At 40.3% G+C, this 19,376-nt stretch overlaps 1 protein-coding gene across 1 annotated transcript in view; it reads right to left on the reverse strand.

Moving 5' to 3' along the window:
• Positions 1 to 201: 201 nt before the first annotated feature.
• LOC126095410 (semaphorin-2A-like) overlaps positions 202 to 19,376 on the reverse strand; it is a 532,909-nt gene continuing 513,734 nt past the window's right edge. The window contains exons 13-14 of the mRNA XM_049910208.1: positions 10,426 to 10,672; positions 202 to 1,019 (exon numbers count right to left, since the gene is read on the reverse strand). Coding sequence (XP_049766165.1) covers positions 924 to 1,019; positions 10,426 to 10,672 — 343 coding nt within the window. The 3' untranslated portion in view covers positions 202 to 923. The remainder of the gene's footprint in view (positions 1,020 to 10,425; positions 10,673 to 19,376) is intronic.

The raw sequence follows: 19,376 nt of genomic DNA on the forward strand, positions 1-19,376 counted from the left end.
CATAAAGTTTAAAACGTAACAGCTCATTCATTTTTATCACAAATTAAATAGATTCTAGAGTTTCAGACACCTGTAAGTATAGTTTGTATGCTGTGCAAAATTCATCGAACAGTCTCTCTTACTTATGAAGAAAAATGTACCTATAGCAACAAATGCAACCAATAGTAAGTGAAAAAATGATGAAATTTCACTTGTAAAAAAATTATTTTGTTATGTTTTTGAACTTCCGCTGCTACGAGTGTGAATCCTGAATCCTTCCTGACAAAGGTTTATGAATTTAATTGTAAAAGTATAGACAGTGGAAATTTAAACGTCCTGTGGTGCCTCTCCTGCTCCAAGTTGGCCCGTTTGACGTCCTACCCACCTTAATGTCGTAATTGGCGATACCGTAGTACTTGTAACTGTTAATCCATAGCTTTATCGGACTTGTGTTTTTATACCACATTTCAGACGTCTATTGATGTTAGCAGCCTATCCTCGAAGTTCGCCCAATTTGTGTAGAGCAGACTGATAGTGTCGCATTAATAACACGATAAGGAAATGAGTTCTGAACTACGAGGGCATCGTGGAGCGTAGTATTCGTTATTAACTTAATGTACGTGGAAGAAAGATAAAAATTAATTTGTCACAAAACGACTGCATTTCTTCCCGAGACAGGTATACAGTAAGTCAATAAACGAAAACAAGATGAGTAATATTCGTCTCTCGTGGAGCGTCTGCAGCCTGCACTGCCACCTGTGACACTGCAGTCGACAGCATTCCAAGGATTTGCGAGACAATCGCCTGGCATAGCGCCTGTTGCGAAAACAAGACGGCGCAAAGCAGCCACACAGTCAGCACTTCACGCCCGAACACGAGTCCTCTCTTCTTTACCAGCCGTCGAACTGCCGGAAGAGGCAGCGCCTGTGCGTGTGTTTGTCAGGTTACCTAGAACCGTCGTCGCCGGCGTCCGCCTCTGGGAGCACGTTGTTTGACGCGACACTGCGCTGCTGATTGTCACTTTGCCGACTGTCACACACCTGGAACAAGGGACGAATGTTGACACAAAACAACTTCTGCTTCAGCCTACTCATTGCGCAGAAGTTACTAGCGAGTTCAGGAGGCAAGTTCCCGTCAGCAAATATTTAGTTATTCATCAAATGAAAAAAATTGGGAAACATTGGATATAGTTAAGTGAATGAAGAAGGGATAAGAGAAGTCTTAAGACTATGTAGCAATGACAATGGTGAATGCCCAGGGGACATCTCACAGTGCTAACGATCCCAATACAAAAGAGAACAAATGTTAAGTAATATACAGGGTGGTCCATTGATCGTGACCGGGCAAAATATCTCACTAAATAAGCATCAAACGAAAAAACTACAATGAACGAAACTCGTCTAGCTTGAAGGGGGAAACCAGATGGCGCTATGGTTGGCCCGCTAGATCGCGCTGCCATAGGTTCAAAATGGTTCAAATGGCTCTGAGCACTATGGGACTTAACATCTGCGGTCATCAGTCCCCTAGAACTTAGAACTACTTAAACCTAACTAACCTAAGGACATCACACATATCCATGCCCGAGGCAGGATTCGAACCTGCGACCGTAGCAGCTGCCATAGGTCAAACGGATATCAACTGCGTTTTTTTTTTTAAATAGGAACCCCCATTTATTATTACATATTCGTGTAGTACGTAAAGAAATATGAATGTTTTAGTTGGACCACTTTTTTCGCTTTGTGACAGATGGCGCTGTAATAGTCACAAACGTATAAGTGCGTGGTATCACATAACATTCCGCCAGTGCGGACGGTATTTGCTTCGTGATACATTACCCGTATTAAAATGGACAGTTTATCAATTGCGGGAAAGGTCGATATCGTCTTGATGTACGGCGATTGTGGTCAAAATGCCGAACGGGCGTGTGCTATGTATGCTCTCGGTATCCTACAGACATCATCCAAGTGTCCGGACCGTTCGCCGGATAGTTACGTTATTTAAAGAAACAGGAAGTTTTCAGCTATATGTGAAACGTCAACCACGACCTGCAACAAATGATGATGCCCAAGTAGGCTAATCCGCACATCAGTAGCAGACAAATTGCACGAGAATCGGTAATCTCAAAAACGTTGGTGTTGAGAATCTTACATCAACATCGATTGCACCCGTACCATATTTCTATGCACCAGGAATTGCATGGTAACGACTTTGAACGTCGTGTACAGTTCTGCCACTGGGCACGAGAGAAATTACGGGACGATGACACATTTTTTGCACGCGTTCTATTTGGCGACGAAGCGTCATTCACCAACAGCGGTAACGTAAACCGGCATAATATGCACTATTGGGCAACAGAAAATCCACGATGGCTGCGAAAAGTGGAACATCAGCGACCTTGGCGGGTTGATGAATGGTGCGACATTATGGGAGGTAGGGTAATTGGCCCCCATTTTATCGATGGCAATCTAAATGGTGCAATGTATGCTGATTTCCTACGTAATGTTGTACCGATACTAGTAAAAGATGTTTCACTGCCTGACAGAATGGCGATGTACTTCCAACATGAGGGATGTCTGGCACATAGCTCGCTTGCGGTTGAAGCAGTATTGAATAGCATATTTCATGACAGGTGGATTTGTCGGCGAAGCACCATACCATGTCCCGCACGTTGACCGGATCAGACGTCCCCGGATTTCTTTCTGTGGGGAGAATGGAAGGATATTTGCTACCGTGATCCACCAACAACGCCTGACAACATGCGTCACCGCATTGTCAATGCATGTGCGAACATTACGGAAGGCGAACTACTCGCTGTTGAGAGTAATGTCGTTACACGTATTGCTAAATGCACTGAGATTGACGGACATCATTTTGAGCATTATTTGCATTAATGTGGTATTTACGCTGTAACAGCATGCGTTCTCAGAAATGATAAGTTCATAGAGGTACATGTATCACATTGGAACAACCGAAATAAAATGTTCAAACGTACCTACGTTATGTTCAAATGGTTCAAATGGCTCTGAGCACTATGGGACTTAACATCTATGGTCATCAGTCCCCTAGAACTTAGAACTACTTAAACCTAACTAACCTAAGGACAGCACACAACACCCAGCCATCACGAGGCAGAGAAAATCCCTGATCCCGCCGGGAATCGAACCCGGGAACCCGGGCGTGGGAAGCGAGAACGCTACCGCACGACCACGAGATGCGGGCCTACGTTATGTATTTTAATTTAAAAAACCTACGTGTTACCAGCTGTTCGTCTAAAATTCTGAGCCATATGTTTGTGACTATTACAGAGCCATCTATCACAAAGCGAAAAAAGTGGTCCAACTAAAACATTCATACTTCTTTACGGACTGCACGAATATGTAATAAAAAAGGTGGTTCCTATTTAAAGAAACGCAATTGATATCCGTTTGACCTTTTGCAGCGCCATGTATCAAGCCAACCTTAGCGCTATCTGGTTTCCCCCTTCAAGCAAGACGAGTGTCGTTTTTTGTAGCTTTTCCGTTTGATGCTTATTTCGTGAGATATTTGGCCCGGTAACGATAAATGGACCACCCCGTAGCTTGACTAGGGCAATTAGCCTTGCGAATCAAAGATTGGGAAGGTAAATGAGGAGAAGTTGTCAGGCAAGCAGTTTGGTTTTAGACAGAATAGGGGAACACTGGATGCAATAGGACTCTTTGCAAGTTTGGGGGAGAGATGTTAACTAAAAAAACGAAGGAATCCATGCATGTGTTTTGATGAGCTGGAGAAGGTGTTTGACATTGTACCTTAGAACTGTACTCTGAGAAAAGAGACTGCAGTTGGAAAGCAAGTGACTTACAATCTCGTCCTACTTGAATGAAAAGGTGTCACTGTAAGCGAATTACGATATTTCCTGTATCCTGTCTCCAACCATTTGACGTCTATGATGAGAAAATATAATGTAGTACTGCCCACTATATGAAAACGGGATAAAACTCGTAGGAAGAAGACTACGATGTTTGAGATTTAGAAACGACATGTTCTTTCCAGGTATGGGCAAAAGAGAGTTGCAGGAAATAGTAGGTGTCATTAAAGAAAAAGGAAAGAGCTATGGAAGCGAAATCAGTACAAACAAACCAAGAGTAGTGGTAACAGGAGGAATTAAAAGAGTGAAGGTAATGCTGAATGGAAAAACATTAGGACATGTCCACCGCTTTAAAAACCTAGGAAGCACACTAAAAGGCGTCTGAAAGGGAGCATACAAGAGGTCCACTGGCAAAACGGCCATTGCGCAAGAGAACGGCAAGTCTAAGCAGGTACACGGACAGAGATTTGATACATTTTTTTGCTTGGTGTGTCCTTCTGTGTGGTACAGCAACGTGGGCAACGAGGAAGGAAGACGGAGAAAAAATGAAGACTTCTCCACTGTGGATGTAGCGGACGGATCAAATAAGTTGAACTGATAGATGAGAAATATTGCTGTAATACAAAAAAACTGCTGTGTGTAATAAGAAGAAGGAAAAGAAACTGAACAGGACAATACGAAAAATAATGCTTCCGAATTTTTAATTCCGTTCTTAAAATCATCAGAGGTATTACATGTCATGCACATCAATCCGTCGAGTTTCCAGCTTTACTGGAGATAGTGTCAACCCAAACTCAGCGTATAATCTGGCGTTGTGTAACTATGTTCGTGCACGAGAAACAACGTTCTGTAATCGAGTTTCTAATCGCAGAATGATCCGTCGACACATGGTGCACCCTCTCGTTCAGCATCAAAATGCCAAGCAACACATGAGTGCTGCGACGTTTGCAACAATACGACGTCCTGGGTTTACTGCTATCGATCATCTTCTACACTGTGGCGACCTGGTCCCATCCAATTTTCATTTCTTTCCAAAACTTAAAGAACACTACCGAGGACTTCTCTTTGATAATGATAAAACGGTACAAGCATATTTGAGGCTGTGGCTTTATCAACAAAGTCAAACATTCTACAGTGACAATGACAACAGACTGGTCTCTCGTTGGGACAAATGTCTTCGCCGCCAGATTGACTATGTGAAGAAATTCGTTTGTAGATATGAAGAGTAAAGACGTAGAATGTTACTAAGGTTTGATTGATTTGAAAATCTTTAATATTTTTGACATAAAAAATTCGGAGGCACCACTTTCCAGCCAGCCCTCATATGTTAAGGAAGAAGGGGGGGCTTATAAAGCCAGTAATGGAAGGATATGAGTAACTTCCCACGCCATCCGAGTTCCTTAAAGAACAGAACCTGCACTTATAAAACAGGCCCAACCGACTGATTAGTGTACAAATGAATAGAGGGGATGGTCTGATAAAAAATGTCAAATTTTTGTAAGAACAAGCTTTTTGCTTGAATAAGCTCATTCGTATATGCATTGTTATGATACAAAACGATTTTGTGAAATTGCAAAGAGAAATGTAAAAAAACTGTACATAATAAGTTAACTGAATGTCTACCAGAACACAGAAATTGTCGAGGAAGAGTGTGTGAATCACATTGCGAAACCACTTGGGACAGGATTAAGTACTGCTGTGAAGGGAAGTCGGGCACAAAACGTGACTTTCGGTGGGAAAGCACGTAAAAGTTTGAAAGAGGGAACAATTGTAAGGCTGGATCATTATTACAAAAGAGCCATTGTTGACAATGCTCCATATGCAACGGCAATGAAAAGTGCGATCTTTGCAACACTGTACCACTGCATGAGCACTGATGAGAAACCCAACACATGAAGTGTTCAAAAGTTGGCAATACTTGGCGTGTCTTTAATTATTCTCTTCCCAAACGAGAACAAACGAAATTACACAAAACTGCATCCATACTGTTCAGAGACCATCTATCGTTGTTAGAATGACATCTGTTTATCAAAGGTTGCTATCTGATAAAATTCTCTCCAGATGCTGAGCTAGAAAGACTCAGAATGTAAATGAGTGTCTACATAGTACAATCTGATCAAAGTACCCATAGGACGCACGTGTATTCAAAAGACAAGTAGAACTAGCTGTGACAGAAGCTGTTTAACAGTTCGGACAAGCGTGCTCCCTGACAGAAGCAACAAGATCAGCAGAGACTGTCCGCCCCCGATAGCTGAGTGGTCAGCGAGACAGAAGGTCAATCATAAGTGCCCGGGTTCGATTCCCGGCTGGGTCGGAGATTTTCTCCGTTCAGGGACCGGGTGTTGTGTTGTCCTAATCATCCCCATCGACCCGCAAGTCGCCGAAGTGGCGTCACATCGGAAGACTTGCACCCGGCGAACGGCCTACCCGACGGAAGGCCATAGTCACACGACATTTACGTTTTAGCAGAGACCACTCTACTGTCACAATGAGAACATGAAGAAGAAAGTTTGAGACGAATGAAAAGGAAAGCAAATGTTAATGTTTCCTGTCATTCGAGAAAAGAAGACGGCATGATTCCAGAACGACGGTCATACAATCTGAGGAAGCTCGAAAGTGAGAGGAAAGAACTCAGATGGATTTTAGAGCAGAAAGTGTGGCGTAATTGTGTCTTGAAGGGAGGATATAAGATGAACATCAACAAAAGCAAAACGAGGATAATGGAATGTAGTCGAATTAAGTCGGGTGATGCTGAGGGAATTAGATTAGGAAATGAGAAACTGAAAGTAGTAAAGGAGTTTTGCTATTTGCGGGCAAAATAACTGATGATGGTCGAAGTAGAGAGGATATAAAATGTAGACTGGCAATGGGAAGGAAAGCGTTTCTGAAGAAGAGAAATTTGTTAACATCGAGTATAGATTTAAGTGTCAGGAAGTCATTTCTGAAAGTATTTGTATGGAGTGTAGCCATGTATGGAAGTGAAACATGGACGGTAAATAGTTTGGACAAGAAGAGAATAGAAGCTTTTGAAATGTGGTGCTACAGAAGAATGCTGAAGATTAGATGGGTAAATCACGTAACTAATGAGGAAGTATTGAATAGGATTGGGGAGAAGAGAAGTTTGTGGCACAACTTGACCAGAAGAAGGGATCGGTTGGTACGACATGTTCTGAGGCATCAAGGGATCACCAATTTAGTATTGGAGGGCAGCGTGGAGGGTAAAAATCGTAGGGGGAGACCAAGAGATGAATACACTAAGCAGATTCAGAAGGATGTAGGTTGCAGTAGGTACTGGGAAATGAAGAAGCTTGCACAGGATAGAGTAGCATGGAGAGCTGCATCAAACCAGTCTCAGGACTGAAGACCACAACAACAACAACAACAATTGTGTTTTAACTTTGACTAGGTTTATCTCCAATTTGTGAAACTGAACATTCCAATATAGCTTATCCATAGTAAAACTTTCCTAGATTGTATGAAATTTTTGGAGAAAACTATCAGTGTCACGATTCTTGAGTATAATTATGAAACAAATTTAGAAAATGAAATATTGATATCTGAATGTGTGAAAATTATTTATAAGGTCACTGTAAAAGACATCAAAAAAGGCTTATAAAAAAGTGTTTGTCTGTGTTATTAAATACAGTCTTCAATTTTTCAAGCACATTTTAGTAAATTTAGTATATAAAAGAAGCTTTTAATAATCCATCAAAATAAAATAAAGTAATAATTTCTCAAGAACACTTTGATGGATCTAGTTGTAACTTTGTAGTCATATTTAGCAATATGCAGAAATTTTATGTGTTAAAATTTGAGACTAGAAAAAGTTTCATTTTTTACCAGGCTACCCACTCGTGCACATAAAACGTCTATAGTGCAAGACGCAAAACACTATGATGGTTTTTTTTTCTTTCAGGTTGAGTTAGTAGTAAGAAAGCAATAAATTAACATGTGATACCTGATGCTGAAGTTTTACTCTGTGAACAAAGAAAATGTAGTAAGCGATAAACTTTTTTTCCATTTAAATACTCTGTGGAAGTTTCAGCGTGAAAATGTTTCGAAATTGTTTAAAATTATGTGCGTAATTTACTGGGAGACTCTAAGTGCTCTCATTCTCAAAAAATGGATGAATATAGTCTGAGTAATTTGTGCGCCGAGAGCTGTGGTGCTTCAAGTTATACAAACAGTTTGCAACTTGAATACTTTACTGACTGTGCTAAGCCTTTAATGTAAGGTTATACATCTTCAATAGTAGACCACGACAGCATTTTAATGTTTGTAATTCGGTCAATAATTATACGGTATAATTAAAATAATACATTTGCTATAATTAAAAACTGTCAGACAGGCAGCATACAATTGGAACTAGGGGCCTATTTTACCCATTTAGTAACGCAGATGTCAAGGTAAGTGTAACTGTCGTAAGACCGAGAGGGAAGAAAAGATTTCAGAAACTGGATGATGTGCTGTACTGCAGCGCACACACCACCATTAAGAAGGTGATGGATCACCAGCAACTGAGATACACAGATCCGACCAACGCAGCAGTAAACCAATGACAATTGTGATAATGATGATGTAACAAACATCAAAATATACAGTCCCGGAAAGAAACGCAACACCGTCAAGGATTCTATTCAGGGGCACCAGTGTATAATATGTGCATCCTGAGTAGCAGTGTTAATGATTCATTTCTCATGGTTATCAGCTATCAGGTGGCGCTCAGGAAGCCTGTCTATGCGGCCTACGGTTTGACTCTACAGGCGGTAACAGTGTTGAGTTTTTGTTGAAGAGAGTTTGCTAAATTAATTACATGTTACAACCACGCCTCACCAACGGCTACGTACGCCTGCTGAACAAGCTAAGCGTTTGAACGGCGTCTCATTGTGGGCCTGTGGGAAACTGACTAAACGTATGGACGGATTGCTGCACATGATGGACACAATGTATCGCTGATGTGTCGCTGCTTTCAGAAGTGATCTGTGCACACCCATAAACCAGGTTCTCGACATACGTGCAGTATACACGCACGTCGTAAACAACAGCTTTTTGCGGACAGCGGTGGCCGATGAAACATCATTTGCAGAAGAGATACAGGCACATGTCGCGACTAAGGTGTCACCAAGGACCGCTGGGGGCTCTCCTCTTGCAGCAGGGTAGAGATCACAGCCGGACGGAGTGGCCGAGCGGTTCTAGGCGCTTCAGTCGGGAACTGCGCGACTGCTACGGTCGCAGGTTCGAATCCTGCCTCGGGCATGGATGTGTGTGATGTCCTTAGGTTAGTTAGGTTTAAGTAGTTCTAAGTTCTAGGGGACTGATGACCTCAGATGTTGAGTCCCATAGTGCTGAACCATATTTTAGAGATCACATGTGCCTCTGGTCAGGCTACCACAGACACCGCCGAGCATGGCTACACTGGTGTCGTGAATGAGTCAACTGGAGACAGCAATGGCGCTCTGTTGGTTTCAGTGATGAGACTAGGTTCTGCGCGTGTGCAAGTGATGGACGTACACGTGTATGACAGAGACCTGCCTATCCCAGAGCGCATTCAACCCACGAAACGCAGGCTTCATGGTGTGGTTTAGAAACTGCATATCGCTGATGCATTTGGTGTTTCTGCAGGTAAAGTAATCAGTGCCCCATACATTGCAGGTGTGCTACTGCCATTCCTTCGATAGGAAGATGTGGTTTTCAGCAGGACAATGCACGTGTAAGTACGGCCGCTGCGACAAACGTGGTCGCCGTGGTGTCAAACAACTGCCCTGGACAGGAAGATCACAAGATCTCTCGCCAATTGAACATTTATGGGACATCAAGCAGGAACTTATTCGTTCTCCAGGGCCTGCAAGAATCAATAATGAATAGCAGAAAAAGGTGCAAGATACTTGGGGCATTCTGTCGCAGGTTGCTCTTTGGCACCTTCATGATGTTTTGCATGCGAGAATGCACGCCTGTGTTGCAGCCAGGAGTGGGCTAGACTGTGTATTGATGCGACTGTTTCGGCACTTTTTTCTATGACACGTGTTTTTCGTTTGGGCTGAATTTTTATCACATATTCATACAATCATTCACTACTTGTCACGTCACTTGCTAATAAAATGACTTAGCCTTTGAAGGTGTTGCATTCCATTCTGGTAGTGTACTAGGTTACAGCACCATTTAAAAACGCATACCCTACTTTTACGGCGATGACGTTAAAAGTGGTGGTGGTTCAAAAAACGGTTCAAATGGCTCTGAGCACTATGGGACTTAACTGATGACGTCATCAGTCCCCTAGAACTTAGAACTACTTAAACCTAACTAACCTAAGGACATCACACACATCCATGCCCGAGGCAGGATTCGAACCTGCGACCGTAGCGCCTAGAACCGCTCGGCTACTCCGGCCGGCAGTGGTGGTGGCTCTTGGCTTTCAGTGGGCTTCTCTCATATATGACTGTAAGGTTACATCATTTCATAAGATCAAAATGTTGGAGACGAGAACCTACAAATGTTGGAGAAATTACATGTATAGGAACAAACATGACGAGTTCAATTCATACGACTGGCTCTTCAGTGACCATCGAGATACTGGCGCAGGAGAAGGACTGTTGGGAGCTCACCGCCTTGCGCTCCTGCCACGCCTGCATGGCGCGCCGGTACTTGTCGAACTCGCGGCACCAGTCCGAGTAGACCTGGCGGTAGTCGCGCGACTGCGTGGGCGCCGCGCAGCGGTACGCGTCCACGGTGACGTTGAGCGCGCACAGCAGGCTGCCGCCCAGCCAGCAGTCGTAGCGGCCCGCGTCCGCCTCCGTCACCGACAGCACCACCAGGCCGTGCTCCGACGTCTCCACGTACTTGTCAGACCTGCTGCAGGAACCGAGAAACTTTCACCAGAGCAAGGAGAAAACAACGAAATTACTGTGTGTCTCCATTTACATTCCTTCTTCCTTATTAACTCTAGAGCTTTGAGTCAGACTTTTGAGCAAAAAAGAACGTGAATATCGTGGATTGGCTGTGTTGACTTTCGCTGGCAAGTGCTCTAGCGACTGAGCTATTCAACCACGACTTATGATACCACCGTCATGGTTATGCATCCGGCAGTACCTTATCTCCCACCTTTCGAACTTCAGAGAAGTTCTCCAGCAACGTTCTGGGACCAGCACATCTGAAGGAAAATATATTGAGGCATCTATTACAAACAACCTGAAGGTCTGTTTCCGGAATTAATTTTCATTTTTGCGTGGACTTTGCGCTGGTTTGATATATAGGTGAATATACTTCTTCAAAAACTTTCGAAATTGGATTAGTAAAAAATAGAGCCCCAAATGCCGCAACAACAAATTAATCCGTATGAGAAATGAAACCCTTCACCAAACTACCGAGTAACTCTCAGACACAATGAGCAAAAGAAGAACTGATTCTTATGGACACATCCTCTGCAAAAATCCGAATAGATCAACAAAAAACAAATTAATTCCTTCTGCAAAGAAAAAGGACTTCAGAGAACTCTTAGTCACAGAAATACGCTCATAGTTAAAACTTCAAGTAAGCAAATAAATAAAAGATAGTAAAGAGAGGATGGAAGTCAAAATGAAAACCAAATGAACAATCCAAATCTCTGAAGAATAAAGGAAAGCAAGATTAGAAAGAACGAAAAAATAATGGGCTAATAGAAATGCTTTTCAAATTATATGACACAGATAGACATACAAAAAATGTATTATGAAAATTTATTTATGATACAGCTGATCAGTAAAGTACTTTAATTACACCTGTGTAAATCGCAATATCCTGATTACATATTTTGTTATTTTTGTTTGCTGTTCATTTTATTGTGAAGGGAAACTGTTGCCTAGATCGAATGTCATAATATAATTTCTATAAATAATTTTTATTATAGTTTATTTATAATACACATGGATTATGAAATAATCACATTCAGATAAATAAAGTAAACTTTGTTTATTGTGCCCATTATGTCAGGTTTATCAAAATTTCATTTTCATTTCTTGATGTTGAATTTAGTTGATTTATAATTAATAAAAATTAATTAATTACAATAAATAATAATTATTACACAGGTAATTGTAGGGATGATATACTTATCATTTAGTATGACTTGTAGTTTGAAAACAAATGTGAGTTTTATAGTTAATTTTCTTTCCTTATCCTTTTAGTCAAAATAATAACCTAATAATTTTTAAGATACATGTTATAGGATCAGTAATGTATAATTTATTAGAAATGGAATATAACACTGGGATTAAACCACCTTTTCCAATTACATCTCAGTAAATTATTTGTTACTGCAGTTTCATTATTATTCTGGGTATTTTTGACTGAGATATCAAATAGAGTTTATTATTTTTATTAATATTTGAATCTGTGAATAATTTGGTCTAAGAGCATTATGTTTCTAGTTTCATCCCATGTCTTCAGGTCTGAAGTTACTGTTACTTCAGCAACCATAAAGCTTTAGTCATTAGTGATTGAAGTAATTCACTACCATCTATACATTTCCAGAACTTTTTTCTGGCAGGTATTATATGCTCAAATTAAAAAGGACTAGAGTGAATGAAGAACATTATACAGTACCACTATTTATTTCGTGAACTCTGGTTTCAGATTTATCTGAGATTACCTAGATGTATCTATTTTTCAGCTGGTTGCCAATTAGAATGGTTAGCTTCTGACATGGAATGGCAGTTGTGAATGTGAGCAGGAGTCTCTAATGCCAGGCAGTATCATAGGCTGCAGTTAGACCTAAGAAGTCGCTCCATGTTTAGTTTTGCTTCTCAAAACTATTTCCGATATGAGTTGCTACTGTCGACATCTGCTTTGCATAAAAAGTGTTTCTTGTTATGAAATACCTTAATTGCTGTTGACATGGAAACAATTACTTTGCTGACATAAAGAATGCTTATGTGTAGACTTCAACACCTTAGATGTATGATCTGCCTATACAATAAATCCTAGTAATTGAGCTTATAATATAACATAAATCATTCTTAATGTTCCAAAATATTCTACTTTTCCACTTTCACCATAGACAGTGCAGGGTTAATCACCAGAACATCAGGGGTATCAAATGACAACAGCCCAAAAGCGCAACACTTGCAGGAAACTTACACATGTCAGTCATCATAGTCCTATGTTTAATTTTCGATTTGTAATTTGCACCTTGGTTTAGTTGCACACCACACCATTAGCAATCAGTAGTGACAGAACATTTAGACAAGTCATCTGCTCAGTGTAGTTGCACCGAATTAGTTTATGGTTGCTGTAGGCACCATAATGAATAGATTTATAAAGCAGATTGCTTTCATTGCACCTTTCTGAACAGCAGCTGTAGCTACTTCAATGAGATGTGTGGCTATACCGATGTTTGATACATTATAACGGTGTTGATATTTACCCCCTGTGAAGTAAGTCGAATTTTGGAGCTATTCTCTGTTCACTGAAATGTGTCTATCTGCTATATGTCTTACAGTTTTTGTGCAGGAATCTTAATGAACCCCAGAGGTACTTATGAATCATCCTGTTTGTGAAACATTACCAAACTCTACTAAAATTAAAATGTAAGCTTCAGTGTGACCAAAGAATCAAGATAAATACTGATATAAAATGGGGTCACCCTCCTGAGGGTGCCATTAAAGCTTTGTTTAATTAATAATGTAATGAAAGCTCCTTATAATACAGGTAGCTACTGATCAGGCACAAAATGATGTTTGAGTAAAGTTGACATTTTCTAATAATATATGACCTGATGTTAAACAAAATGAATTGTAGATGAATTGAATGAAGTACTAAGTGGAAAGAAGAGATCAATAAACCTTGAATAGCAATACATTTAATGCTTGTTACTTATTAATTTCATACCTAGGTCATACTGTAATAATAGAAGAAAATCTAAATTTTGTAAATAAAATTGTGTAAAATTTACAGAAACAGCTGTAACTGTTATTACAACTACTACATAATTTTCTGTTAAAGAGTGTACAGCATGTCATATTTTTTAGTAACGATGGAATGTTGGTACTCAAACTCATGATAATACAGACAGAATTTACATAAATTTAATTCCTATTTACATTTATATGTTCCTTGATGATTAGATTTGATTCAGGAGTAATGAATTTATTTGCTTGTATAATGTAACTGCCCGCATCTCGTGGTCGTGCGGTAGCGTTCTCGCTTCCCACGCCCGGGTTCCCGGGTTCGATTCCCGGCGGGGTCAGGGATTTTCTCTGCCTCGTGATGGCTGGGTGTTGTGTGCTGTCCTTAGGTTAGTTAGGTTTAAGTAGTTCTAAGTTCTAGGGGACTTATGACCACAGCAGTTGAGTCCCATAGTGCTCAGAGCCATTTGAACCATAATGTAACTAAAATTAATGTTAATAATGAATAGATGATAAATTATGACTGTGATACATTGTACTTTACAATTTATGTCAATGTGTTCATCCTAAATGTCTAACTGATGAAAATATTAAGCATGTCACATTGTTATTTATTTTAAAAAATCCTAGTTCTCCACTGACTGCTCTTAGACTATGGGTTGGAACCATAATTGTCTTATTTGAATGGGGTATGGTAAAACTATTGTTGGAACTATTTTCAGGTATTATGTTGTTTAGTCTTTTAAAGACATGGTTCTTCTTGATACACCTATACTGTCTGGGTATCAGAAGTGAAATGGAGCCCTCCAATTTTAAATAATAAACTACAACGGTTTATCACTGATTTGATTAGCTACACTTTCCAAACATAATGAATATTACCTTTTACACAATAAAATTAAAATTTAATAATATTCCTTGAATAGCAAAAGTTTCCATTCACCATTGATTAGTATTATATCTGTGTTATTTGCTAAGTGATATAAACATACTAGAATATCCTCTGGCAGATAAGACTGTAATACGAAAAAATAGTATACAATTTTATAAACGAAAAGGGACTATAAAATTATATGAGCGTATTATATAGTAAGTTACTTACTTTAGCAGCGTATATTGGTATAAAACATTTGTCAAAAAACACTGTATATATATAAAACAAGCAGTTCAAACTGTGGAACTGATGAATAAATGTTTAACACTAACAGGAGACACGAGACCCATGCAGCTACAAGTAATGCCAATAGCAGTTACTGTTAATGCTCTACCGCCAAATAGCTTGAATAATTATGTCTTAACTGTTGTATGTGATGTGGAATGTTGCTATCTGCAATACACATAATGACCAAGTACAAGTGCCTCAAGTCCATGCAAACACATCGTCAGCCAAGGAAGTACAAGTAGCATTTGGCTCAATATTTAGTCAGTTTATGACACAGGCTGGGTAAAAAGAGCTACAAACGTACAATGTATGTAGCAATTAAAATTGTTATGCTCAGCAGTTGATCTACATCACTTCCTACTTTACGTTCAGATTTTTTGTATAGCGCATCTGAACAGGGATAGACTGTCTGAAAATATCATACATATTTCATTGTACATAAAATAATGTGCTTGTGAGCCCTACCAACCACTTATCTTCATAAAAGAAAATCTTATTTCCTTACCTCACCTTCTATCCCACCTAGTAGGTGGTCCTCTTTTACAGGATTTGTGAAATTATTATTCAATTTCTTACATTAGTGTTCGGATGCAGAAATGAGGCCACAGTCATTAAGGTAACGTCGTGCGAGCCGTTCTGTCATAAATCGCGTAAACTTTTCTGTGCATGTTATCGTTTTTAACTGTTTGGCTATCTTACTCTTTGAGACAGAAGTTGGGTCTAGGACAGTATTAGCCTAACAGAGCGTGAGGAACCATCTAAAAACCGCACTGTCTGGTCAGTGTACTAAGCCACTCTCGTTAACCAGCCGAGGCGCTCCAAATTGGGCCGGGCTCGCCTCCCTGTCTCACAAACTACGGTTTACGAGCAAGCCCTAATTCCTCAAACTTCGACACCACCTATATACAGGGTGACTGATGGTGACTGGGCCAAACATCTCACGAAATAAGCCTCAAACGAAAAAACTACAAAGAACGAAACGTGTCTAGCTTGAAGGAGAAACCAGATGGCGCTATCGTTGGCCCTCTAGATGCCGCTGCCATAGGTCAAACTGATATCAACTGCTTTTTTTTAAATGGGAGCACCCATTTTTATTAGATATTCGTGTAGTACGTATAGAAATAGGAATGTTTTAGTTGGACCCCTTTCTTCGGTTGCTGATAGATAGCGTTGTAATAGTCACACACATGGCTCACAGCTTTAGACAAACAGTTGGTAACAGGTAGGTTTTTTAAATTAAAATACAGAACGTAGGTACGTGTGAACACTTTATTTCCGTTGTTCCAATGTGATACATGTATCTTTATGAACTTATCATTTCTGAGAACGCATGCTGTTACTGCATGATCACCTGTAAATACCACATTAATGCAATAAATGCTCAAAATGGTGTCCGTCAACCTCAGTGCATTTGGCAATACGTGTAACGACATTCCTCTCAACAGCGAGTAGTTCGCCTTTCCGTAATGTTCGCACATGCATTGACAATGCGCTAACGCATGTTGTCAGGCGTTGTGGATGTATCATTGTGGATGGATCACGATGGCAAATATCCTTCAAGTTTGCCCACAGAAAGAGAACCATGGACGTCAGATCCGGTGAGCAAGCGGGCCATAGTGTGGTGCTTCGACGACCATTCCACCTGTCATGAAATATGCTATTCAATAGCGTTTCAACTGCACGTGAACTATGTGCTGGACATCCATCATGTTGGAAGTACATCGCCATTCTGTCATGCAGTGAAACATCTTGTAGTAACATCGGTAGAACATTGCGTAGGAAATCAGCATACGTTGCACCATTCAGATTGCCGTCGATAAAATGGGGCCAATTATCCATCCTCCCATAATGCCGCACCACACATTAACCCCACAAGGTCGCTGATGTCTCACTTGTCGCAGCCATCGTTGATTTTACCTTGCCAAATAGTGCATATTATGCCGGTTTACGTTACCGCTGTTGGTGAATGACGCTTCGTTGCTAAATAGAACGCGTGCAAAAAATCTGTCGACGTCCCGTAATTTCTCTTGTGCCTAGTCGCAGAAGTATACACGACGTTCAAAGTCGTCGGAAACAATTTCTGGTGCATAGAAATACGGTACGGGTGCAATCGATGTTGATGTAGGATTCTCAACACCGACGTTTTTGAGATTCCCGATTCTCGCGCTATTTGTCTGTTACTGATGTGCGGATTAGTCGTGACAGCAGCTAAATTACCTACTTGGGCATCATCATTTTTTGCAAGGCGTGGGTAATGTTTCACATGTGGATTAACACTTCCTGTTTCGTTAAATAACGTAACTATCCGGCGAACGGTCCGGACACTTGGATGATGTCGTCCAGGATACCGTGCAGCATACATAGCACACGCCCGTTGGGCATTTTGATCACAATAGCCTTACCCATACATCAACACGATATCGAGCTTTTCCGCAATTGGTAAACGGTCCATTTTAACACGAGGAATGTATCATGAAGCAAATACCGCCAACACTGGCCGAATGTTACGTGATACGACGTACTTATTATACGTTTGTGACTATTACAGCGTCATCTATCACAAGCCGAAAAATGTGGTGCAACTAAAACATTCATATTTCTTTAGGTGCAACACGAATGGGTTTTAAAAATGGGGGTTCCTATTTAAAAAAAACGCAGTTGTTATCCGTTTGACCTATGGCAGCGTCATCTAGCGGGCCAACCATAGCGCCATCTGGTTTCCCCCTTCAAGCCATAGTTTCGTTCATTGTAGTTTTTTCGTTTGATGCTTATTTCGTGAGATATTTGGCCAGATCACTATCAATGGAGCACCCTGTATAATACGGCAAGTATTTCTTCTTACTGTCGTAAAAAGTAAAATACATTAGATAAAAGCTTGGCATCGTAAGATGCATATATGTAATGTCAGTGTTATCACACACGATATTTGGTCAATACTGTACAGCTAAGGGCAATAAAGATTTTGTACGGACAACTTATTAGCTGGGGAAAAAATGTGACGAGATGAAGTTTTAAATTCCTCCGAGATCTTTTCGAAAATATTGACTTAATGCCAGGAAAACAGCACTTAACTAATTTTTCCAAAAATAGTCGAGCAGTCAAGGAAACCTATGGAAAACTGTCATTGCATTAGCAAACACGTTGAGAATCTGCATCTGTACTGATAATGACACCATATGGTGTAAGACAGAGTGTACTTTGTCTACTGTCAACAGCGTCTTTTCCTCCTTCGAGTTGCGAACAGTGTTCAGTATGAACTAAGAGTGCTAAGCCTCGGTATGAGGTCAAAACTCTCTAACTGTTCCAGGGGTTCCACTATCCATACTCTTAATAAATATCGGTATTAGCCGCTCATTTGTTGTGGCAGTGATATTGCTAAAATAATTTCGTGTGGCTCAGTGGACTGGTGGAAGCCTCGGATATGCTAGAAGTTTCTGGTCGTTACTTTTTACGCGCCAAAGAGACAGGCAGCATGAAGTAGGACGGGATTGAGGTAGTCATTCCGTGGTTAATGGTCAAGGGTGACAGTCGTCCCGGAAGAGCAGACATAAAATTAAGTTTGAAATATAATTAGTATAGGAATGATAGAAAGCAATATTTCAGACGCTATAGTAACAGAACATTCATGGGAAATACTTTTGTCAAGCTGATTGTGAAGAATAGTACGGTATGAGCAGTTTGAAGATTGAGTAGCGTTATATTTATGGAAAACTCATTTACTTATAGTCGACAATGAAAAATGTTGGGTATTGGAAGAAGACTTAAACTGTTTCGGGTAAAGTAACTAAATAATTGAAATGTTCTTGATCCAAGCTAGGTGAAAGCAACTGACTTGTGCAGCTGAACACAGCGAGGGTTATTACAGGCCATATACCTGCTATAAGTGGAATAACATTGTGTTAAATGAAATGACATTAATCGTTTCAGAACAATCATCTATACTAATTATAATTTGAAATTCTTAGCCGCTCTTTTCTTTCTGTATGTGAAGGTTAATCTCAGAAACTGCTGTAGGGATTTTGATACGATTTTCTTCAATAGATAGATTCAATCACGCGGATGGTTTCAGGGGTTAATTTATAGTCATATTAATGGTGAGTATTAATGTATATGTTGTTATCTATTCCACTTCTAATTAGCATTTGGTGTGTCATCTTGTTTCAGTTATAGGAGCTACGAACTGGCCAACTATAGAGGAAGGAAGTATCTGAAGGGAAAATCACTAAAGTAAACACTCTCGCAACTCCAGAGAGCAGCGGAGCTTCACCAGACTCTATATATCTATCTATGTGTGTGTTCTATACATATTGTAAATTAAACTCCCCCTCCACGTTTTTCCCTCTGTATGTGAAGGCTAAGCTCACAAACTACTGTAGAGATTGGGATGCGGTTTTCAGTATTAGATAGACATAGACTAGTTAGCAGGGAGGGGGGGGGGGAAGGGGCGGGAGGGGGGGTTAAGTATACTATTTATAAATATCTAGAGCAAATTCGCTGTACCATGATGTACCAT

Source organism: Schistocerca cancellata, chromosome 8 (genome assembly GCF_023864275.1).
Source record: "Schistocerca cancellata isolate TAMUIC-IGC-003103 chromosome 8, iqSchCanc2.1, whole genome shotgun sequence".
NCBI classification, from domain to species: domain Eukaryota; kingdom Metazoa; phylum Arthropoda; class Insecta; order Orthoptera; family Acrididae; genus Schistocerca; species Schistocerca cancellata.